The sequence below is a fragment of the Carica papaya genome, chromosome 9, assembly GCF_054855325.1.
Source record: "Carica papaya isolate Zhongbai chromosome 9, ASM5485532v1, whole genome shotgun sequence".
Lineage (NCBI taxonomy): Eukaryota > Viridiplantae > Streptophyta > Magnoliopsida > Brassicales > Caricaceae > Carica > Carica papaya.
Genome location: NC_142317.1, coordinates 7,236,282 through 7,260,919, shown reverse-complemented (window position 1 = coordinate 7,260,919; position 24,638 = coordinate 7,236,282). Strand labels below are relative to the sequence as shown.

The 24,638-nt window shown below is 34.9% G+C and overlaps 4 protein-coding genes across 10 annotated transcripts; 3 read left to right on the top strand and 1 right to left on the bottom strand.

Annotated features, from left to right (window-relative positions):
- Positions 1–359: 359 nt before the first annotated feature.
- On the bottom strand, positions 360–3,921 carry LOC110820395 (uncharacterized). 4 transcript variants are annotated; one of them, XM_088211696.1, is made up of 3 exons: positions 3,660–3,921; positions 2,796–3,511; positions 360–2,316 (listed from the first exon to the last, which is right to left on the bottom strand). In XM_088211696.1, exons 2-3 carry the CDS (start codon positions 2,895–2,897, stop codon positions 628–630), a joined length of 1,791 nt encoding a protein of 596 aa, XP_088067822.1. In that variant the 5' UTR covers positions 2,898–3,511; positions 3,660–3,921; the 3' UTR covers positions 360–627. The 4 variants fall into 4 exon arrangements, with proteins under 4 accessions (XP_088067822.1, XP_088067820.1, XP_088067821.1 ...); XM_088211694.1 differs by having other exon boundaries at positions 2,796–2,898; positions 3,660–3,920; XM_088211695.1 differs by having other exon boundaries at positions 2,796–3,921.
- A 5,653-nt stretch (positions 3,922–9,574) lies between these two features.
- LOC110820534 (uncharacterized protein At5g01610-like) lies at positions 9,575–11,933 on the top strand. The gene is made up of 3 exons (XM_022050023.2): positions 9,575–9,778; positions 10,442–10,496; positions 11,318–11,933. Exons 1-3 carry the CDS (start codon positions 9,692–9,694, stop codon positions 11,701–11,703), a joined length of 528 nt encoding a protein of 175 aa, XP_021905715.1. The 5' UTR covers positions 9,575–9,691; the 3' UTR covers positions 11,704–11,933.
- A 129-nt stretch (positions 11,934–12,062) lies between these two features.
- On the top strand, positions 12,063–14,842 carry DPMS2 (dolichol phosphate-mannose biosynthesis regulatory protein-like protein). 2 transcript variants are annotated; one of them, XM_022050025.2, is made up of 5 exons: positions 12,063–12,239; positions 12,563–12,631; positions 13,723–14,149; positions 14,276–14,389; positions 14,474–14,842. In XM_022050025.2, the coding sequence occupies exons 3-5, from the start codon at positions 14,147–14,149 to the stop codon at positions 14,624–14,626; spliced, it is 270 nt and encodes an 89-aa protein (XP_021905717.1). In that variant the 5' UTR covers positions 12,063–12,239; positions 12,563–12,631; positions 13,723–14,146; the 3' UTR covers positions 14,627–14,842. The 2 variants fall into 2 exon arrangements, with proteins under 2 accessions (XP_021905717.1, XP_021905718.1); XM_022050026.2 differs by lacking the exon at positions 13,723–14,149.
- Positions 14,843–15,508: 666 nt separating this feature from the next.
- Positions 15,509–23,676, top strand: LOC110820505 (HNH endonuclease domain-containing protein). Of its 3 annotated transcripts, none has more exons than XM_022049992.2 (4): positions 15,509–15,869; positions 16,248–16,370; positions 22,738–22,913; positions 23,366–23,676. In XM_022049992.2, the coding sequence occupies exons 1-3, from the start codon at positions 15,623–15,625 to the stop codon at positions 22,893–22,895; spliced, it is 528 nt and encodes a 175-aa protein (XP_021905684.1). In that variant the 5' UTR covers positions 15,509–15,622; the 3' UTR covers positions 22,896–22,913; positions 23,366–23,676. The 3 variants fall into 3 exon arrangements, with proteins under 3 accessions (XP_021905684.1, XP_021905683.1, XP_021905681.1); XM_022049991.2 differs by having other exon boundaries at positions 23,014–23,676; XM_022049989.2 differs by having other exon boundaries at positions 15,510–15,869; positions 23,017–23,676.
- The last annotated feature ends 962 nt before the right edge of the window (positions 23,677–24,638 follow it).

The window sequence follows — 24,638 nt, the reverse complement described above, 5'->3', positions numbered from 1 at the left end:
TATTTTCAATACTATAATTTATAAAATTTTACTCTTTGTGTGTTAAAGAATGAGATAAGAGACAAGAGATGGCAAGTGCATAGTTTTTTGTTCTGTTCATTCAGATTTTTTGCTAGAGTGACTTCGACTTTTCTTTCTTTTTTTTTTTTTTTTTTTTTTTTGTGTGGTTAGGCCCATGATTTGCATAAATTGGGCTCAAAATTTTCAATATTTTTACTTTGAGACCCAAGTGCTTGGTTTGTACTTCCACAGATGATTTGATGAGCTATTGGCAAATTTTATCCTTAGCACAAGCTCTCATTCCCCGTGTATATAAACAAATTTTTAATAAGATTCATTTCAATTATTACAATCAATCATGCCAAATTGAAAAGATGATTACTCTTCAATGATACAAATAAGGAGTTTACAAAGGCAGCAAGGAACAAGTAGCTTATTCTTACAAATCAAAATAGAAGCTGTTCAACATGAAATGTTCTGGTCAGAAATGGAGTAGCTCTACAGACAAAATGATCATATGTATATAACGCAATTGATAAGAGGTGTTCGCACAAATGCCCTTAACCCCTGAAACGGTCTATGTCAATCTGCAAACGAGCATTTGATAGTTTGGAAGAATTTCCAGGTCTAGAATTTCATATTGAGGACTTCCCCCAATGGTTGGTATTTTTTGGGTGCAGTCATGTGTCCAGGAGGATCATATTCTCTACCCACGGATTCCTCGCGAAGTGCAGCTAAAGCAGCTTTTCTCTTTTCCTTCTGCTCTCGCCACTTCCTTAGCTGACCTTCTACTGCTGTTTTAGCTCTCTCTGCTGTTTCAGCTCGCGTAAAAGCCTGTTCTGCTCGAGTTCTGAACTCCTCAATTTTCAGCATTGCAACTTCTAGTTCCTTTTTCAAAGCGTCCACTTCATTAGTGTTTTCGGTGATAATGGCTAACTGATAAGAATTGTTTGTTGGTGGAGCTGGAATTTGATCTGCCTTCTCTGCTTTCCTCATTAGGGACTCGTATTCCTCCAAAGTTGTTGTTATGAAGGCCGCATTTTTATATTTATTTTCTTCTGCATTAGTCTTGGGCTCGTCAGTTAGGGAAACTCCTATATTTTGAAGAGAATTCTCTACTTGAGAGCTGATTTGGATAGAAGTTTCAGTTTCTTCAGCTTCCTCATCTGTTCTTTGCTTCAACCTTTGATTTTCTTTCTTGGCTTCTTCAGCTTCCACAGCTAGTTGCTGAACAGCAAGATATAATCCTGATTTGGCACTTTCTGCTCTTGCTTCAGCTGCCTCTGCAGCTGCAATTTTAGATCTTCCTTTGTGAACCTCAGATTTCAGAAGTGCTATTTCCTCTTGTGCTTCGATCTCTCTTTCCTTAACTGCATCCATCTCTACTGCAGTCTTCTCTAATTCACTTGTGAGCTTGCCAACATTAGTTTTCACCTGATCTATCTCTTCATTAGCATTTATCAGTTTTACTTTTAGCTGGTCCATGTCTGTTTCCAATGTCTCTATGTAGAGTGCTTGATCTGAGTTTCTTCCTTCCTTGATCTCCAACTCTGCTTTTAGGTTCTCCAAACCACTCATAGCATCAGAAGCAGCTTCCTTATATGACCTAAGTTGCTCGTCTGCTTGCTTAAGCTCCAAAATAAGCATATCAACCAAAGTAGATTTCTCCAGGACCTGAATCTCAAGTTCTTGCATACTTTCTAATTCTCTTCTCATATCTTCCAACTGCTCTTGTGCTTGAGCTGCTGATGCCATTGCTAACTCTATCTCATCATCTTTTTCTGATAAAATAGTAAACTTCTCTTTGTCTGCCTCGATAGCAGCCAACTTTAACCGAAGAATAGCTTCATTGAGCTCTGACACATGCTTCAGAAGCTCTTGTAACTTTTCTCTATCCATGTTTGCAGCAACTTCCATCATTTCAGCTTGCATCATTGCTTTGAGCTGTAAATCCCTAGCAGCTGCCAGTTCTGTTTCCATGTTAAGCAGATCTTCTTGGGCAACCTTAAGCTCATTTAGGACATTCAAAAGTTGCTCCCGGACCTTCGCATTCTCTGCAAGCTGATTCAGCATCTCCTTCATCTTGGATTCAAGAGCATGTATATAGCTCCTGGATTCTGTATGCTCTTCAATGCATTTCTCTCTCTCAACCTCTGAGTTCTTCAGCAGGGTGGAAAGTTCATCAGCCGCTTTCTGGTAGTGTTCTACTTCAAGAAGGACTTGCATGTAGGCAGATTCCTTTGCTTCAAGTTGCAGCTTGTAGTTGGCCAGATCCTTCTGTAAGGTTTCAGCATCTTTATCTTTCCCATTATCTAGCTGATATAATAAGACAACAAAAGATTATCAGATCGTTCTGAAGCAACCACCTATACATGGAAAAATATTTTATGTACTGCCTATGCATGGATACATTTTCTGATCAATGTCCAGTTGAATAACAAAGCCAGGACTTCATAGATTATTTGCTATAGCAATGTCAGTTATGTTACTCCAAATGGATCAATATGTCTACATATATCCAGTAAGTATTCACTATTTATGTTATTACAAAACATCTTGGTTCAATTTAAAGCACAAATAAGAGGTGGCATATATAAGCTACACACAAACAATATATTAAAGAAGGGGGAAAAAACTTTAACGTTTGAATTTGAGTGACTAGATTACAATCACTACAAAACCCAATCAGTAAAGAAAACGAAATCTGGAAAGATTTCTAAAGAACTTTGCATAAAGATCAACTCTAGCATCACTACAGGAAAAGTAAAAAGAAAAAGATAAATGAACCCTCTTACACTGCCGCCAGACTGCTGCTTCTTCTGGTCACATTTTTCACCAAAATGAGACAATGCTACTTGCACTGGCTCAATGGGTTTGGTATCAATCTCACCCATCATCCTGAATCAAGAAAAATCCAAAAGCACCCGAATGAACTGACACCAATAAATAATCTCGAAGACAATCAAAGCTAACATATGTTTAGGCTCATGCATTATACAGTTTAATCTCAATATTAGATGGTAGAAAATCCTGGGGAAAATTGCGTGAAATTATATCAGACTTAAACAAACCATGTAATTCAGTAACATGTCTTTCGTACAAGCAGCGAATCTAGTCCAACGGCAGCTTCTATTCAACTAGGAGCTTACAGCAATAATTTTAACCAAAAGGATCCATGGAAAATTCTACTCGATTAAAGGAGCTTCCAGCTAACTTATGGGAGAACATTGAAAGTAACAACTCTGTTTCTCTTAATCTCAAATCAGCAGAACAGTCTTTACACAAAAGGTCATGCCATCCAACACAATCCACAATTTGTTGCTATACAAATGACATTAACACATATACGAAGCAAAAAAAAAAAAAACCCAACTCAAACAGTTTTCACAAACGAAGAAAAAGATTATGCATTTTGAATTGCTGAATACAGAAAGAGACGAATTTGAAACTAAACCATATGCCAGTATATCAACTAAAGCTTCGCTTCAGCCATAACGATACAAACTTCAATCTGGGGAATTAGACAAAAAAGCTTGCTTTTAGTTGCAAGAACAATCCTTTTATGTTCAGTTTCAAAAACCCGTCAATTTACAGTGCTCACAAACTGTTTTAGAAAATGACCCAATAACCAAGCAGATCAGAAAGGGAGGTGGGAGTACCTGAAACTGCGAGAAGACGAGAACAAGCCCAGGGAAATTGTAGTTGAGGAGGACGAGAATGAAACTCCATGGAAATGAACATTGTTTTGCAGAACTGGAATGTTCGAATCTTTTCCATTTTGCTGGAGAAACCGAAGCTCTGAGTTCTTGTCAGAATTGAAGAGTCCGCAAAGTTGCCGAACGCCAAAAATTCAGCTATTAACAAGCTGTCTACTTTTCGAAGCAAATTTTGTACTCCAAAGAGGAGTTAAAATTAGATACAAAGAAAACAATGGAAATTTTTAATTTTAAAAAATAAATTATGGTGATTTTTTAATATAATAAATAAAGAATATCAATTTACCTCGAAATAAAAATAAAACAATCAAAATACTACAAATTAGAAATTCACTGTGAAAATGAATTGAATTCTATTAAGTATCTTAAAATTTTCATTGTTCATCCTAAAACAAAATTTATATGAAATTAATTTGAAAATAACATATTTCTATTAATGATATATTCCAAACACATCATAAATCCTAAATTTTTTTTCCTATTGGGTTAAGATTATAAATATTTTCATAAAATTTTTTGAAGATAAATACCTAAGATAATTGAAATTGATGTTTTTTTTTTCTAACCTTTATCTCCCATAACATTTTATATCCATTGTAATTAAAAAACACAAAATTTGTTTTGGAAACACAAAAATTACTAAAATTAACATATTCGCACAATAAAAAATACTAATATTTAGTGTCACCTAATTATCATCGTATTTTTTTAGAAATATACGCATAATACCTAATAAGATATCTTCACATATCAAGAATTACAAGATCACCCTTTTTATTATGGGGTGATGAGCGAACCGTAACATTCAAATTTTTTTAAAAAGTCTGGAAAAAACTGTAATTAATATGATTTTTTTAATATTTTTTTTCTAAAAAAACATAAATTTTTTTTGTTTTCCTTTTCACAAGAACTAGGAGATTGGATTTAATCATAAAAAAAAATATTGATTGATAAATAATTCACTTCTTGATCTTCGACCGATAATTAATTTTAAATAAGAAAAAATCACATAATAAATTTATGTAAAAAATTCTTTAATACGGAGAGAAAAATTACATAATCAAAACTCAAAAGCTGTTTTTCAAGAAGCTCTCTCTTCCTCTTTTTTTTATAAATCACCCTTATTTTTTTCAATAAATTAGTTGTTGTAGAATGATCCTCTAAAATCACTTGTTCATTATAATTACCAAAATGGCATTAGATGTAATAACTAGGCCCAAGGGAGAGAAAGGACTCCAAGCCCAGGCCAGAAAAGAAAAAAAAAATTAAAAAAAAGAGAAAAAAAAACCTAGTATAAGAAGGAAGAAGAGGAGAAGGAGAAAGAAGAAAGCATGGTGCGCGGCGCATGCGACCGGAAGAGAGGATGTCGTGTGTGCAGTGTTAAGTGCACGACGTGCGCTGCCGAAGAAGAAAGAGGAGGAAGGAAGCAGGGCGAGGTGCGCGCGATTGGAAAGGAAGGCTTGTGCGTGGTGCTGAGCACGCAGCACACGGTGAATGGTGTTGAGCATGCGACGCGCAACTCGTGACGGGCGGTGCTAGGCGCGCGGTGCAAGGCACGCTATGCCAGCGTGTGGTGTGCGGTGATGGGCACGCGGCACACGGCGCGTATTGCTGAAGAAGAAGAAGCAAAGTGCGTGCTGGGTGGATTTGATCTGTGTGAGGCAGAGCACGACGCGGTGTTCCAGATCTGTTCAATGATCCATGCGAGGCCAAAAATCAAGGAACCAGAAGAGAGACCGAAACCGCACTCTTTCGGGTAGAAAGCCCGAATTTGACACTGAATTCGGTAAATTTTCTTCCACCTTACATTTGTTTATTACTTTAAATTAAATCTTTAATCATATGTATAAAAATTTTCAGAAAATTGGGAATATAAAACTGGAAAGATAGCCGATTGTATGGAACTAAAGTTATGAGAATATGTTTTCTCACAAAGTATCATCCGTATGTGGAAGTGTGTGAATAACTTCCTACGATTGTGTTTGTGTAATTAAATGAAACTGTATGAATATGTAACCGAGTGTGTTTGAATGTATGAGCGTGTGCCAAATAATACACATATAAGAGATAATTTGTGCGTGCATATGTTAAAAAACTAAATGTCTTGATGTACATATACATATGAGTACGTGGTTAATTATTTTGAATGTGCAGTATATGATATATATTGTTGTGCGTGTATGTATATATAATATGAAGTGTGCTACATACATGTAAATTATATGTACAATGGATACATGACCAAGTCAGTGTGGAAAAATAAGAATATGTATGTTTGTAATTGGTATTTAATTTTATGAAGTTGAGATAATTTTTGAAGAGGAAAAAGCTTACCGTGTATCACGAGAGAGAGTGCACGGGGTTGTATATAATTTGATTCCCACCATAGATGTGTTCTCAGTCGTATGAGGCTAAGAAGTTCCATATCGAACGGGGTTGAGAATTAATTTAATTACGCTTATATCAGACAGGATATTGAAACGGTTTATAATTATAACACTCATTATTAGATGGGGTATTGAGGCAGTTTATAATTGTGGCGTCCATTACCGGACGGGGTATGGGGATGACCGGTGAATTGTAAAAGAAATATTTTGTACATCTACGTGTAGCAGAGATCCTTATGGACCTCTACTGATACCGGTGATGGAAATAAAAATATGTAATAGAAATGGAAGTGATCTAGATATATATCTGGGGTAGTTGATGATATTTGTGAACGAAATGGAATTATCTAAATATGAATCCAATACGATATGATTATATTTATGAATGAGAATGATATGTACGGTACCTAGATATATGTTGGAATGAATAATGAAAATGGATGTGGTTCTTGATTAATTCTTTTATTATACTTTGCGATAATTTGTAAAATGAATTTTTATGAATATAAAATTTGCATTTGTTTTATTAAACCTGTATGAATGTGCATTTATGTATAACTATTCTGAACATTATTTTATTTTTACTGAGTTTGTGAAACTCACCCCAATTCACATCTCCCCCAGTGTAGATTAGTTCAAGTTAGGAGTGAGTTCAAAATCAAAAGAAGATTTCGAAGAATCTTTTAACTACCTTAAGACGTTATTGTAAAGTAGTATTTAAAATAGAGATATATAAATGTACATTCATACAAATTTACTAAGTCTGTGAAGCTCATCCTAATTCACATCCCCCTAGTGCAGATTAATTCAAGTCAGGAGTGAGTTCAAGATCAAAGGAAGACTTTGAAAGTTTTTTTAGCTATCTTAAAACGTTATTATAAAGTATATCAGAAAATATTATTGTGATGTAATTTCAAAAAATTATTGTAAGTCTCACAAATTTACAAGGGATGTTGTAACACCCACTAAAACCTATGAAACAAACGAATGCGATGCACCAGTATCAATCAAAACATGAGTAAGATAGTTACAGATAGTGTACATACCATGTACCACGTTCGGGTTGGCTTCAGCATCTTGCTGGATGAGATTATAAGCTCTGTCCTGATAGGAGGTCTGTTCTGTAATTGAGATTATTAAGAGAAATGGTTCACGTGTAGAGGGGACATCACTATGAACCTCCATGAATATTAGTAGGCTTGTGAAATGAGAAACGATTATGATTTATTTTATTGTTAATGGATATGAATTCATGATATGTTTTATGTTACTGGGTGTTCATGAAGTTATGATCTGTATTGTATTATTGTCTTTATAGGTTGTTTTCATAAATTTTATTATGGTAAGTGAATGGCAAATGGTTTTATGATTGATAAACGAATGCGCTAAATTTAGTACTCCATTAGTTGTTTTGATTTTATACCAACTTTTACTTCTGTATCAGTGATATAATGTGATATCCTTACTGGGTTAGTGTAGTTCATCCTTTATTTAACTATTTAAGATCAAGAGGAACTGGTTCCAGAGCCCGATCCGCAAGAAAATTGCGAGTAGATGCTAGATACTTTTTATTTTTCTTATTTCAGTTATGATTTAGTTTATTGTTAATGGATATGAATTCATGATATGTTCTATGTTGCTTGGTGTTCATGAAGTTATGATCTGTATTATATTATTGTCTCTATAGGTTGTTTTCATAAATTCTACTACGGTAAGTGAACGGTAAATGATTCTATGATTGATAAACGAATGCGCTAAATTTAGTGCTCCATTAGTTGTTTTGATTTTATACCAACTTTTACTTCTGTGTCAGTGATATAATGTGATATCCTTACTGGGTTAGTGTAGTTCATCCTTTATTTAACTATTTAAGATCAAGAGGAACTGGTTCTAGAGTCCGATCCGCAAGAAAATTGCGAGTAGATACTAGATACTTTCTATTTTTCATTATTTTTCTTATTTCGGTTATGATTTAGTTTATTGTTAATGAATATGAATTCATGATATGTTCTATGTTGCTGGGTGTTCATTAAGTTATGATCTGTATTGTATTATTTTCTCTATAGGTTGTTTTCATAAATTCCACTACGGTAAGTGAACGACAAATGGTTTTATGATTGATAAACGAATTTGCTAAATTTAGTGCTCCATTAGTTGTTTTGATTTTATACTAATTTTTACTTCTGTGTCGGTGATATAATGTGATATCCTTACTGGGTTAGTGTAGTTCATCCTTTATTTAACTATTTAAGATCAAGAGGACCTGATTCCAGAGCCCGATCCGCAAGAAAATTGCAAGTAGATGCTAGATACTTTCTATTTTTCATTATTTTTCTTATTTCTCGTATTTTTTTCAGAGAATTCATTCTGTAATGTTGTTCAGTACTTTTAAATCATTGTACAAGAGATGTAAACTTAAACATTTTATTTCGCTTCCGCACTTAAATTATTATATATTTTTTTGGAATTTCTGAAGTTATTACTGATGTATTATTCATTCATAGATATTAGCATAATGATATACAAAATTTATTAAGTTTATATATTAGACAATGCGCCTTTCTCTCTAGAAAAAGCAGTACGTTACATTAAGTTTCACATTCTATATGGGCCACTATCCACATAGTTGTGGTGCCCCCGATAAGTTACCAAATATTAAAAATCCAGTACTAAATGACATTGTAATTATATCCATATGAGTGTGATAGATATAGATCAAATTTATATGAACCTAAAAAAAATTGGATAACATTGGTGATTTTTTTTTTTTTTTTTTTTTGAGGCTGCAAAGCAAATGTGTCATTCATATATTATCATGTGAATTTTTAATTGATTAAGAAGGAAGAAAGATGGGGGGGTTGTCATTTTAATCCAAAGAGCTGTTTTTGTCTAGAGAAAATGACATTGCAACTTAATCTGTCATTATTATTATTAATTCAATTTTTACGTACATGATTTCAAGTTAAACTTATCTCTTAATCATGATTATTAATGTCTTAATTGCTAACCACTAGTACTCCATTATGTATTAATTCATTTTTGAAAAAAAAAATTATGTTAATTTTAACATTTTATAGTGAAACTATTTATTATATATAATTCATGCTTTCACTTTTTTTTTTTTTTCATGAAGTCATATAATTATTAAAATATATAAATTTGGATTGAATTTTAAAAAAATTTCATTACACATTATTAACGCGGTTATTTATTGCAATCATTCTCATTCAATTCAATCATTGAATTTCTGCATTCTAATGTTGAGCTGTACTCTTCTATACATATATATATATATATATATTTATTTAAAATCCCCTCAATCATTATTGAAAATGGAAAATACAAAACATGTAAATAATGTTGCCTCACTTTGGTACAGTAGTTTTGCGAGTGATTATTATTCATAAACAAATTAATTAAGATGTTAAATTAAGAAAATTATATTATATAAAAATATTAAATTAATATAACAAAAATAAATATTAGCATAACAAGACTATCGGTTTGCAGAGATTCTCTCCTCCCCCTTCCCTCTCTGTTTTCTCTCTCTTTGTTACCGCGACAGAGAGTGGGATAGAGCCAGAGACAATGGAGAAAGCCCTAACTACAGTTGGTAGCTTCTGGATATCCAAGAAAGCCAAGGAGGAACTCCACAACATCACTGAAGACCTCTCTGTATGCCCCCAATTTCTTCATCTCCTTCTCTTTTTTTCCCGCTCAAATCTTCTGCTTATATGCTCCCATTCTGTTTGAACATAAATCTCAACTTCTTTAATGTTTCCTACTGTTGCTGTAATCAAGTCGTTTGAATGTGATTGCTCGTGTTGGTTGTATTCTCTTGTAGTTCTTAGCTTGAAAAGTGAAAAACCCGTAATGCAGAATTTCAAGTGTCTTGATTAAGATCTGCTAAGTTTAATGTCTTCTTTTATGGATTCTCTTTCTATTTTAGGACTGTCAGTTTCGTGAATCTTGATCTTATAATGATTTGCTTTCTTTTCAGGTTATGCATTTGTTTAAATTGTTGAATCGGTTGACAAATTCTTTATTTTAGTCTTTAGATTCGTGTGATATTCTTACCGGTGAGATTTTACCCTAAGTGAAATTTGGGTTAAATAGAGTAATGCATTGATGATGTAAAGGACAAAGCCGCAATGATTTTAGCAGTAAAAAATAGACTGACTGCTAAAAAATGGAGGATGATTTTGAATTTGTGTCCATACAAACAAAAGAGAGTGCGTTATCCTTTCTACCGAACTTCATGCCTATATTATTTGTGATGATATGTTTATGCCAAATGTGGCATGTAACAGAATGTTGAATGTTTGCTCTTGATCTCAGTCTTTTTCAAGCAGCGTTGAGGACAAGGCAAAATGGTTATTCAACAAGCTCAAAGGTAAAGAATCTGACACACGGTTTTAATTTGTCTTTCTTTAAATGACTAAATCAGGAATTCGGGTTAAACAATCTTGGATCCAATCTAGCAATTTGGATAACACCAGTTACCAAAATTCATATGTTGTTTACCTTAAATTACGATTTGTCACATTGTATCTTATTTGTTTAATATTTTTTAGTCATAATTTATGTACTTTAATACATAATTTGAACAGAATCCACCCATATTGTCCATCAATTTAAATTCCCACTAAGAGTTTCATCAAGTTGAATTAACATGATTGTGGGATGTATAGATTAAGGGATACATGGATGCACTATTTTGGAACCATTTTGTTAGGTTATAATATTATTAGAGATGAGTATTTTAGAAATGTCATTGATACACTAACTCTTTTGTAAATCATTTATATATGGGCAGGTACCTGTTAATATGTATACATCACACTTTTTATTTCGAAAAAAAAAAAAAAACTTATTAATTTTGTATTAAAGTATTATGTTGATTCAAATTAGAATATTCTACTCTGATTCTTATTAAGAGAATTGAAATTTAAATTAAGCTATTCCTAAAGGTATTAAAAACAGAATTAATGATAAAATAGTTCGAAGTTAGTATACAGATTTCTATTGCTTTTGGACCCATTTTTTGTGTTTTTGCGTAACAGCGTTCTGCATCTGTGAATCTAACAGCCTTTGAACTCTTCTAATCAAAGACCATTTTATTTTGGGTGTCAATCAAATTACTTGGTGAATTCACTTGTGTACACAAGCACGCCTTAGCTCTTAAAGAAACTCATCTTGTACCTGTGTTTATAGGTAATGATAAGCCACTGAAATCCCTACCAGATCTCCTTAGACAGCACAACCTTCTTCCGGGCCTCTTTCCCAGTAACATAATTTCTTACGAATTCGATCACTCAACATGCAAGTTGATCGTTTATTTCGCTAAGCCATGCGAGGTGACTTTCAAGGACTCATCTGTTGTAAGATATGCCACTCGGGTGAAGGCAACACTGTCAAAAGGAAAGCTGAGTGGCATTGAAGGAATGAAAACAAAGGTGCTGGTGTGGGTCAAAGTTACCAGCATATCAGTGGAGAGCTACAAGTCTGACAAAGTTTGGTTCATGGCAGGAGTGAAGAAGTCAAGACCAAAAGATGCCTATGAAATGCCCCGTGAAGCCGTTAAAGTGGAAGCATTTTAAACTTCCCAAATTCCACTTCTATGATATACATACATATATATACATTTAATTGGTTGTATTTCTGTAACTGATAATATTCATTGCTGTCTATAATTTTGCATTTCCAGAAGGAGATGGGTGGTTTTTGTATTGGCTTTTGCAAGATCATCAGCTATGTCATTTGCTGCAAATTTTGTTCGATGAATATTTCATTTTGAAATCCCAATTTCAGATCTTGTTCGTTCTTTGAATGAGATTATTTTACTTTATTAATTTTAGAAAATTGCATATAATGGTGATAATGTAATAATTAAAAGATTCAGGGTCAAATTAGGAAAAGAAAAACCTGTTGTTATATGTTGCGTACCCTTTAAAATAACAAACAACTGGAAAGTAAATTAAAAAAATTGACCACCGATCTTCTTTCCCACTCTACCCGTTAACTATTTGCTCGAGACAAAGCCGATTCTCAGACAACGGAGATCATCATCGCCGGCCGGCCGTACGTGCAGCCCGTTTACGTCATCGAGAGCATCAATTTCGGTGACCACTCCCAGGTTTGCTTCTGCTTCACCTTCTACCTCCCTGTCATGCAATCTCTACTTATATCGATTGCGATTCCCTCCATCTCTCCCTGCTTGAATGTGGTTAATTTCCTCGATCACTTTGGATTCTCTACACTCTTTTAGATTTATCTTAGGTGTTTAGGTTATCTGGTTCTTTGCGCTTCAAAATTGTTCTAGTTCTTTATGAAATTGGGGTTTTTTCTGGGGCTTCTGTTTGAGGGATCGATCAGGTTCTCAAGTCCGTCCAAACACTTTTTTCTGGTTTATTTTTCGAGAGTTAAATTCTGATGCAATAAGATTTGCATGCTGTGCAGCGATTCGAACAACAAGAGGAGAAATTCTCAGAGGAAAGGGAAGAGGGAAGGCAGAAGAAAATTCGAGAGGTAAAGAGTTTCATTCATTCAAGCATGAAAGTACATCGTGTATTATCTATTTATTATTTGCTGGAAGTGACAACTGATGTAACAATTTTGCTGATGGCCTCAAGTAAAGTGACATTTTTGAGTGGTGGAAAAGAAATTTGTTGATGGTTGATTTTTTTTTTTTTTTTGGCTAGACATTGATAGTTAAAGTTGAGTATATGATCTTTTCTCATGTAAACATTATTCATAGTTTCTGTGAATCTTGTTTTGTACTCGTTTAGTGATGGCGTCCTCTTTTAGGACATTGTCTCGTCCTCTTTTAGGACATTGTCTCGTAGGAGGGAAAATTGATTATTCAATAGCTCCATTCTTTTTCCTTTTCTTTTTCACATTTACTATATTTAATGGCCAAACAAAATATCTATAGGGTTTGTATGGTGATTGATGAATGCTGATATAGAGATCAGAGGAGAGTAGAAAACAAAATGATCTTTTCGTAAGCTAATCTCTTCCCTCCTCACAAAATCCAGTTTCAAAAAATTCAACATCTTTAGGTACACTATGTATACACACATGTGATTCATCTTCCTTCTTGTCTCCTGATTTTGCAAATATATTGCGGAAAACGTAAAAGATTGGATCCCTTTCTAAGGTGTTGTCTTGGGGAAAAAAAGGAAATAACCAATTTTATTTTATATTAATTGAAATTGCTTTACTTGGTTATCTATAACAAATACTTGATCTCCTTGCATTTTTTGTTTGTTCTTCTATTTTTCAACAATTTATGTGGTACCTTTCAACTTAAGGTTGAACATTTTCAGTAGCCACGGTATTTCTAATTCCTTGTAGCTTGAATTATCCTTGGAAATGCAGACACCCACTAATGCTTTATGGATAATATTTATCATTCCAAAATTTGAAGTTGCATGAGTTTAGAGAATACTAGTTGCAGATTTAGATTGGACTTTAAAAATAATGCATGGCGCTCATTGCATCTATAGGAGCGATATTTTCCCTGTGCAGTATATGGCTATGTAAACTGGCTAAACAAGGGTGACATATGGCCAACCATTTTGAGCTTGTTTTTATTGGGTGAGTTATCTGTTTATTAGGAGATTGACTTGTGCAACTGCTACAAATTGAAGATTCGTGTTGATTGTTAGAATTGTGTTGAAATGGAAAATAGAGTTGAAATGAGCTCAAGAATATGTGATAAGAGGAGATGAAGCCATACTTTTTTACTATGGAAGTGTGCGTCAACAGTACTTCCACGGTAGGAATAAATATGATGAAGGATAAGATATATTCATAAATGGATAGAAGTTCAAGGAGAGGAGCCTCTGGGCCTGGGTGATTTGATCTTGCAGATGCTTTTTGGGTGGGAGGCGGAGCACTTAGGGCTAATGTTGTAATTGCTGCATTAAAATCCTTTAAATTAAAGACAAACTTTTGTTTCTGTGCTTTCATTTGAAAAAAGTTTGTGGCACTGTCTTCCCTTTTGTGATCAATCTTATACCCTGGCACTTCTATTTTTCTATGGTAAGTGTACTAAATGCCTTTTCATTTCATAGATACTTGGTTTTGTATGCATACATTTCTTTCTTTGTTATAATACCTATGATGCACCATTTGAGTGTTCTCGATCTGCGTACTTATGGTTGACAGGCAGTCAAAACATTGGATATTGGAATGGAATTGGCAGATCGAGCAGTTGGATTCCTACTATGTCTTATCAGCTTATCCGTATTTACTTATTATACTTTTTGGGTCATCATTTTGGTTAGTAGCTTTTCACCCAAAAAAACAAAACATGCAACCACTTGCATATAATTGTTGTTAATTTGGGATGCTGTGTTTTTTCAGCCATTTGTAGACACTGATCACTTCATCCACAACTATTTTCTACCTCAAGAATATGCCATACTCATCCCGGTATTTGCTGGTGTTGTGCTCCTCTCGTTCTTATCCGTATTTATCGGGCTGGTGATGCTTCAATCCAAAAAGAAGAAGGCTTGATCTTCTACACTATTCTTCTTTTTTTCTCTCTCCATCATTTCATTCTGTGTTATCAGGCCTCGGTTTTGACAAGAACACAGGTTTGCAGGGTAAGATTTTAGATGAATGAAAACCTCCTCTCTTTAATCTCCTTTGTCAATTTATATTTCTTAATTTGCAAAGTTACATTATTAATACAGAACAATGAATTCTCAAGCCGAAATCCTTGTTTGTGAATGTGTGTGTGTATATAGCTATACATATGTATGCGTGGGTGTAAGAGTAGGTTTTAGATAGTAGGCAATCTTACTCGGTATATTTTCAATTTAACTTTTGTTACTTTAATAGCTGTGTGTTAATTTATTGTAACTTGCTTTATGTTAAAAAAAAGGTCAGTCCCAATTACAGTCTTTCTTTTTAACTATATAACAAGTATATCTTCAAAAAAAATAAAAATAAAAACTATACAGTATGTATTGCAAATAACTGGATATACTTATGAACTAGAAGTTGAAATTTAGAACGATTTTGTTTAAAGTATTAAAAAAAATTCAGAATTATTTATTTATTTAATACCTAATAATTTCTTAGTTAATTCTAAACTGATAAAAATAAACAACATAATCAGTAAAAAAAAAAAAATTAATAACTGATGCTGTTTAAACAATAAAAAGCAAAATTTTAACTAAAAAATATGATGATTGAAATTTTGAAGAACAAATTTGAATGATATCAATAAAAATTAAATATGACAATGGAGAACTCTACAATTTTTAGTTTTTTTTTTTAAATATAAAAAAAAAAATTAAGGGAGGTTCTTTTTCTTGTTGCTTCTTTTCGCTTTGGCAAATAATATCTTAAATAAAAAATGAAATTAATAAAAAATAATAAAAATTATTTTATTAATTCGGTCCGAGTTTCCCTTCCGACACGCTCCTCCCCATTGCTTCTTTGGTCCGTAGCTCATTACATTCAAAGCACATAGCCGTACGGACAGAGGAAGAGGGAGGAGGGAACATGAGTTCTCCTTCTTCTTCTTCTCCTCATCGAGTTCGCACTGGCAACAGTCCAAACGGGGAGGAGAGACCCAGATTCTTCGATTCCAAGGCCAAGACCCTGTGCTGGGAAAAGGCCGAAACGGTCCCGGGTCGACACCCGGAGAGGTGGCGTAAGGACGCCGCTGGCAACATCGTCTGCAAGCGCTTCTGCAACTGCAAAGGTTGCCTCTGCTTCGAATACGACCACATTCTTCCATTCTCCAAAGGTTCTTCTCTCTCTCTCTCTTCCCGTTTTACTTTCACGCTTTCAGCCTTTCTGCTTTCTCAGCTTTTTGTTTCCTGTTGCTAGAAATTGTTTTGACAGCTGAAAAATTTAGTCTTCAAATGGATTTCGTACAAGTAGATCATATCCAGAGCTCATTGACTGGTTTCGAGAGTTTGTTTGAGATTCTGTTCAGTCGTTAAAACGCGGATTTTGTTGTCGTTTTGGTGCTCTGGTAGTAAAATAGAAGTTGTCTTCCAATTTAGAATTAATTCTATTGGGCATACTGGGACTGGTTTTTCCTGTTCATGTATAAAACTTGAAAGAAAAACGGCACGAGAGATTGTTTTTAGCTTGTTTGTGCTTTGGTATTGTGTTGCAGGTGGTGAATCCACGGTGGAGAATTGTCAGATTCTTCAAACTAGGGTAAACAGGCTTAAATCAGCCAAGGAACAAGTGGATGCAACTCAGTTGAAAGGTTACTCTTGTGATATTCAGTTTACTGGTATGGTTCGCTCTATTCTCCTTTTCCAGTCTTCACTATGAATCTTAAACTTGTTGGTTTTGTGTCCTTTCAATCTTTCTGTGCTTGCTTGTGGCTTTGCCTTGATGTTATAACCCAATTTTGTTATATTGGGGGGTGCAACCTTGTCGAGTTAGAATGTTGTACTCGTGGCAGGATTAGGATTTCGACGCACCTAAACAAGGATTAAGATTCTTAGTTGAATTGGAATTTCTTGATTTTCTGTGCAAAATGGCCTGATATTGCTCTAAAGTTTTGGGAACGTGCATAATGAACGTTCTTGAGTGTTCAACTTGGAATATTGTGTTTATTTCGAGAAAGTTTTGGATACCATGTCTAAGCATTGCAATGAATAATTTTTTATCCCCTTCTTCTCAGTCCAGTTGGACAGGGATGAACTAATATGCCTGAATTGTTAGTATGATAATTTAGCAATATAAGGTTGCTCGGCATTTTAATGCATAACTGAAATCCAAAACAGAAAAGTAATCCTGGAGCTTTTTTAGGTCTGCAGAATAAAAAATCTGTAATCTCACATCATAGGAGACTATGAGCATTTGTTGGAAAGTACCTGTGTTACCTCCATACCTCATGATAAATTCTCTCTTTGGGACTTGACTGAAAAAAGGAGATCCAGGATTTGACGCGTGAGATGAGAAGGATTCCATGGTAATGGTATAACTGTGGAATTCAATGACACTGGAAATTACTGACACTAGCATGTTTCTACCTACTGCCAAGGACATTTCGGAAACCATGAGGGAATGTATTCCAAAGCAAAATCCGCCTAGATATATGAGACTAAGGTAAGAATTGCCACTATGAAGTAAGGCAGTAAATCTGTCACTGAGTATGCCAATCTCTTAAAAAGTATGTGGCAAGAAGTGGATCATTATCAAGCTATCAAATTGAAGTGCACCAAGGATTTAGCAATTGTGAAAGCCTTCATTGAGAGTGACAGAGTTTATGATTCTTGCAGGCCTTAATGTGGAATTTGATCATATAAGGATTCAAATATTAGGAGAAGATGAGGTACCATCTCCATCATCAGAGTACAGTAGAGCAGGAGAGAAGTTATGCTTGAGGCTCAGAACCTGAAAGCATTTGCCTTTGTGATAGATACTAGAAAAACAGAGAAAGGGAGCATAGAACTATCCGAGGCCCCAAATTGGAAAACGAAAGATAGTATTTGGTGTACCCATTGCAAGAAGCTGAGGTACACCAAGGAGAGATGCTAGAATTAAATAATAGACCCATTATCAAGCAAGGAATAGGGAAACCAATGGGCTAGCAGAAAAATCAAGGTCAAGCTCACATGAATATGACCCAAACAAATTCAGAAACAACTTCATACCGAGGAGAGCTCAATAAGGAGAAGATTGAGGGATTTAGAGGTCTGTTGAGGATGTTGGAAAAGCCTTAAGTCTAGTGGTACTTGTTCCTTGACACTATCAAGTATGTTTGTCCTTTCTTATGTGGTAAAGACCTAAGATAGTTCCATCACAGTTTCCTGGATCATTAATTCAATGGAAAGGGGACCCCCTGTCACCGTTTTTGTTCATCATTGTAATGGAATATTTCAACAGAATTATTTTGAGGGCCTGTGAACTTGAAATATTTTTAGGATTAAAGGTCAGCGATAGGGAGTGTGTGGAAGAGATTACTCATTTATTTTTTGCATATGACACACTGCTACTCCATGATCCGAGTGAGAGAATCTTGCTACATCCTATATGCATTCTATTAAGCTTCGAAGTAACATCGGGGCTCAATATGAGTTGGTGAGACTCGGGGATGGGCAGGATGTTAACAGATTAGCTAGTATCCTTGCATGTAAGAGTGTTAATTTGCCCATAAAGTATTTGGGACTATTGCTAGGGGCTAAATATAAGGATGTTTCGACTTGGGATCCGGTTGTGGCTCGATTCGAACAGTGTTTAGTCGGTTGGAAAAGAAACGTTCTATCTAGTAAGGGAGACTCACTCTCATTAGAAACAAATTGGTCAATATCTTAATTTATCACATGTGTGTCTTATGACGATCCCCATGAATATGGCTAAGAGACTAGAGTCCATATAGTGTAGATTTTTATAGAGTGATTCCAATGAGAAGAGGAAATATCACCTTGTGGCTTGGGACAATGTTAAAAAGTCTTTTCACTTTGGTGGGCTGGGTTTGAGATCTATGGTGGAGATTCAATAGGGCACTTTAGGAGAAATGACTATGGAGATTTAAGAATGAAGGTGGGCAGTCTTTGGCGAGGGTAATTGAAGTAAAATTCGGTATTTAGGAAAGAAGTTGGTTCACTAGGCTAACGCCTAGACCTCATGGGCAACCGATTATGGAAAAAAATATGCATGGGAAAAAAATAGTTTCACTGTTGCATTAGATGGAGGATTGGTATGGGGGATGGGATTAGGCTTTGGCATGACAATTAAATGGAGGGTCTTCTCAAAGCTTAGTTTCCTTAAATATGTACTCTTGCCCACAACAGAGATGCCTTGATACAAGATGCCTACATTGCATTACAAGGCTTGGGGAGTGGTCCATGGAGATCATGAGGAATCTTAATAACTAGGAAGTTAGAGAGTATGAGACATTTATCCCCGCCCTTATGAGAGTAAGGATTGATGGGAGTAGAGCCCATCCACTCTGGAGTCTTAATGATAAAGGGTCTTTCTCTATAAATTCTTTCTACAACCATTTGACAAGAAGAGAGACTAGTGGAAGAGGCTTCCCTTACAGGCAAATTTGGAAGGTTAATGCATCGCCTAAAGTTGCTTTTTTTCCTTGGGAGGCTGCTAGAGGTTGCATTTCAACCCTAGACAAGTTGATCATAAGGGACAAGGTTTTGGTGAATGGTTCTTATATGTGCAGAAGGGCTGTGGATCATGTAACAATCTACTTTTGTGGTGCCCCTTTGCATATAGATTACGGACCCTCGATTACAACCTGTTGGATATTAATTGAGTGATGGTTGGTCAGGTGATGAAGGAAATTTGGGCGTAGAATGGGATAAAAGGTGAGAGGAGACTTGTGGCCCTAATTTCCCTTGCTACTTTTTGGGTGATATGGAAGGAAATGAGTAGAAGAGCTTTTGAGGAGACAGATGTCTACTTTGATAAGATTAAGGATTACTGGTTCCAGACCCTAGGTACTTTGGTTTAGAGTCATCCTCTTTATTAATTGAGTGATGGTTGGTTAGGTGAGGAAGGAAATTTGGGCGTAGAATGGGATAAAAGGTGAGAGGAGACTTGTGGCCCTAATTTCCCTTGCTACTTTTTGGGTGATATGGAAGGAAATGAGTAGAAGAGCTTTTGAGGAGACAGATGTCTACTTTGATAAGATTAAGGATTACTGGTTCCAGACCCTAGTTACTTTGGTTTAGAGTCATCCTCTTTATTCTTTTGAGGGCCTTGGAGATCTTGTTAACACTTTGATTGATATATAAATAGTTTTGTACATAGATTTTTACCCCTTGGTGCATGTGAATGAATTCTTAAATAATTTGCTTCAAAAAAAATTAATGATTAAGAATTACCTAATAATATCGAATGTGCGAACACAAGTTAAGTAATTGACATAGTAGAAGATGTTGGAGAAGAATGTTGTTATTCCTATTATCAAATTAAGTTTTTTAGTGATGGATCTTGTAATTCAGTAGCGAGCAACAACATTTATCATGTTGATAATAGTAGTATTTTAGTTGATTTAAAGTCCCTGAAGAAAGAATCTCCACCTGAGGATATTACTGCTAAAATTTCTTTGGCTCCTAATAGCAATGAGGAAAGATTTGTTCATTCTTCTTTTGTGGATTTTATTATCCCTAATTAGTTCACTACATTTTCAGGATATTGATTTCTGAAGCATTTATGTTATCTTGTGACAATTTCAAGTTTAGCAAGCGTCAAGTTTTATTTAGACAAGTTTCAACTTTGATATTCTTTCTAATTTGACATTTGAAATTTTGAGATCAAGTTTTCACCAAATGGAGTAGAATGATGCAGAACAGGAGAATCTAAAGTGGATATATTTCAATAATAAGAGACATGATGCAAAACCAATAAAGAACATAAATATTTTGGGAAGTTTATACCAAAAGGAATAGGTGATTAATTTCCTTTTCCCAAGTATTCTCCTAGTTCTTTCAATTCAGCCTATTACTCTATGTACTAAATTTTCTAGGTTTTCTATTTTTAATTGTGTTTAATGCCTGTAAAAAAAAAAAAAAAAAAAAACTTATTTATTCAAATATGGAAATATTGTTTTATTTACCACTGGTTCTATAATTATGCTCACATCACCTATTGTAGGCTAGATAATTTACTTGTTGATTGAATTTTGTGTTTATAAGGACATCCATCATTCAGAGCCTCATGAGGTGGTTCTAAAGGATATGTTCCTCAATGTTGTTGGTGAATGTGAGAAAGAGTTGCAAAGTCAGTAAGAGATGGCTAGCCGCTAGTCTAGATCCTCTATCAAAGCGTGAGAGGAGAACCATGTTGAAGTAGGAGAAGATAATGCGTGTGAGAGGAGAACCATGTTGAAGGAGGAGAAGATGATGCTCAAGGCGAAGATAAAGATGTTGAAGGCGATGATGATGTCAAGGCCAATATTGAAGAGGAGAAGCTGGTTGTCAATACAAAGGGGGTTGCGAAGGTGACATCCACAACCAAGGGTCCATGCTGCCTTGCTAAATGATTATTCTTTTTGAATCTTCACAGAGGGTTGCTTCCTCCACCCCCCCCACACCCCGCCCCCAACTCCAAGCAGTTATCTCACTTTCAACCCCCCCATCATTGAGGATATCCCCTTTATCACCACGAGTTGGGGGCTTCCTCATTCGTCAATTCCTGTCACAGTTGAGGAGGCTCATTCCATGGTAGCTAATGGTTTGTCTCTGCGGGTCTCTTGTAATACCTAATCAAGGAAAATAAATAGTTACTATTTAGTAATAGGTCTAAGAGAAATATTATTAGCTCCAGACTCTAGTAGTTACCTTCGTTTGATGACATTGAATCTGAGGGTGATAAGAGCCGTTGAGCCAAGGATGAATAAGATAGGTGATAGGAGGACCTTTCGGTACTTTGATTTTTGGTGCTTTTGTATTTCTGACAATGTTTTAATTAACTTTATATGATAAGCAACTAGTAAGACTTATCCATTTGGATACTTTTTTGGGTAATTTGGAAGAAGAGAACTAAGAGAGGTTTTGGAGTGAATAGAATTTTCTTTTGATAAATTTAAGGATCCTTAGTTCTAGTCTTTAAGGTTTTCGTTAAGGGGTCAACCGGTGTATTCTAGCTAGGATCTTGGGGATCTAACAGAGATTTTATTGGAGATGTAAATATTTTTGTATACGGTTTGGATCCCCTTCGTGCTCTTAGTAATAGACACATTTTTTCATCTTTAGAAAAAAGAGTTGATGATGGATAGAGAATGATTTTGGCCTATGTGCAAGTACCAGTATTCCAAATTAAGTTATTAACAAACAGATGACAGAATGATTAACTTGGATATAGGTGCTCGATGATTGTTTATTTACAAATATTTCTTATTTTAACTTGCCTGTTCAGATTATTTTTAATCTGTAAGAGTTTTTGTGCAAAACCTATTAGAGGTCTTATAGTGCCCTATAGGGATTTATCACTTTAACTACCCTTCAAAGAGAAGATCCAGATCCATCCAGAGATTGTCTCACAGTCCGAATGGCTATAGAAACATTGGTGCAATATTTAAATCATACCTGCAGTTGTGCAATCACATTAGTTAACTGCCCAAAGTTTTTCAACCTGATAATGATCTTGGACAGTTATCTTACTAGACTAGTTACAACACTATTTTTCTGGTGGCTGCAGCAGTTTGCTGGCTTTCACTAGTAAACTCCAAGGTCCCTGGCTTCCCTTGTCCATAACTGCTTCTGTTTACAGCTAAATCACATCTTAGTGATTAGGGTACAGCAAAGAACTTCTGATTAGTGATTATAGAAGTAGCAATGGAATTTTGTGGTACAGATGGCTGTACTAATTTGTGCACAGATGGAATTATGAGTTTGAATGACTATGTAATTAGTACAAAAAAGTTATTGAATGGTTCATAGTTGCAATTTGATATCTAATAGTAACTCATTGGGCACTTCATAAACAGCTTTTGCATTATTTATCGATCGGATGAATATATAGCGAGTGAATATATAGATCTGGAGCTGCTGACTTCTCGGATTGTTGAACACTTGGAATCTTTTTTTTTTTTTGTGTCAGATTTCAAAGCACTTACTTTATGTAGCACCTTTTTTATTCAATTGATGGAGTTATATCTTCTCAGAAGTGAACAAATTTTCAACTTGCAGATAAGGAGCTCGATATAATTGAAATGGCTGTGTATGGTGATGTGGTGCGGCCAGGAAACCAATGTCGTTGCAGAACTGTTGCTGAAATGCTGGGTCAGTTCAAGTCAAAAGATCGCATGGCTGCTTGCAAATTACCATATGAGAATGAATCACAATAATCAATAGCAACAGGGGTTGTAAGATACTGTCCATGAGCCCTTGGTTTAATTTGGATTCATTTATTGATTTCTTTACGCAATCTAGCTTAAAATGCATATCTTGATATGTTCTGATTAGCAGATTGCTTGCTGATCAACTTGAGAATGCCACCTGACCCTCATCAATTTGGTAGTATGTCAATTTTGATTAAAGGTGTTTGGAAGAAGGTTTTGTTGGTCCAATACAAATTAAGACTGATGCATTAGCTATCATAATTGTTTGGAGTTTTCGGTGGAGATTGGCTAGCTTGACTTAGCCTGTACCAGTCAACTTTATTTTTTCTTGCATACACCATTTAAGTTGCAATAAGCATACAACTAGATTTAGCGCCATAAAATTATGGTTGGCTGGTCTCTTGTGTATTATTTCACTTGGTACGGGCATGTCAAGCATGTGGACTGCAATGGTGAAACTCTGGTTTGCTTTTCAGCTTCTTCAAGTCATCATGGTTCTCTCCACCAATTTGGGAGTCTTCATGTAATGCTAGAAACATGGACCGGGACTGCATCTGTTTTCGGTAGTGTTTGATGTGACTGGCATTTATTCTTGCTGATAACATGTTATGAAGTCATTAGCGTTTAGCACCATCTATATATGTAAGCTAGTCAAATTAATTGAGGACCACACGACACAAATGCACTTTAGAATGGAGTGTCCATACAGTTCTATCGTTGTTGTATTGATTGTGGTTTGAACTGGTTGATTCAATAAAATGAACTTAGAAAACAAGTTGAAGAATAAGAGGCAAAATGTCAAAATTTTGGGTTAAGATTTTAATTAGAAAGTTGAAATCTGTTTAACCATTTTCTATCTTCCCGGAGTGATTCAAAAAAGTCTAAACTAGCTTCCAAGTCTATGGAACGAATCAATACATTTATGAGTCACATTGACTAATTGTAGCCCATGTTTTAAGTAGATAGTGATTTCTTAGGACTCTAGTCTCCTTCAAAATCTTTTCTTCTTAGTGATACAAATTGGAATTTACCCACTTCAACCAACCCACCCATCCATTGAAGTGTCTCTAAAAGCATTGGTTTGACAGTAGCCTAAATCTGCCGAATTGCCCATCTTACATTGATTGCTCTTTGATTATTTCTTTAATTGATCAAAACAATTGGACTTGAATATGAAAATAGAAGAATGGGTCTTGTCATTGACTCAATAGGGTTATGGGTAGAAATGCTTCTCCATTGCTCATGGTGGTAATGATAAACAATAATAATAAACCCTAGCTGGCAAACAGGTTTCACTAATTTAGAAATGAAAATTTTGCTATTATTTTTTTCAAGTGGAGTTGAATGACCAAAGTCATGGAGGGTACCCAAGAAAGTAAAAAACAAGTCAGATCAAAGAATCTAACATTAAATATTAACTCCTTTCTAGTGGAGCTGAGAGGCTAATCATTTTTAATAAGCACTAATAATTTTGAAGAATCTCTATGCACACAAATTTGTCAACTTTGGTCAGCATATGCAAAATAATTTATTTAATTGATCCCCTCAAATTTCAATCCCAATCCCACTTACAAGAGCTTCCTAACAAAGATTATACATCCAAAAGTGGATTGTAAAGGGTGTGTTTAATGGGTAATAACATACTTTATTCAACTATAATTACTAATACAGCGGTGAATAAAATAATAAAATAAGAAATAGGCGTTCATATTGTATTTGATTATAAAATTAAATTAATTTCATATATAG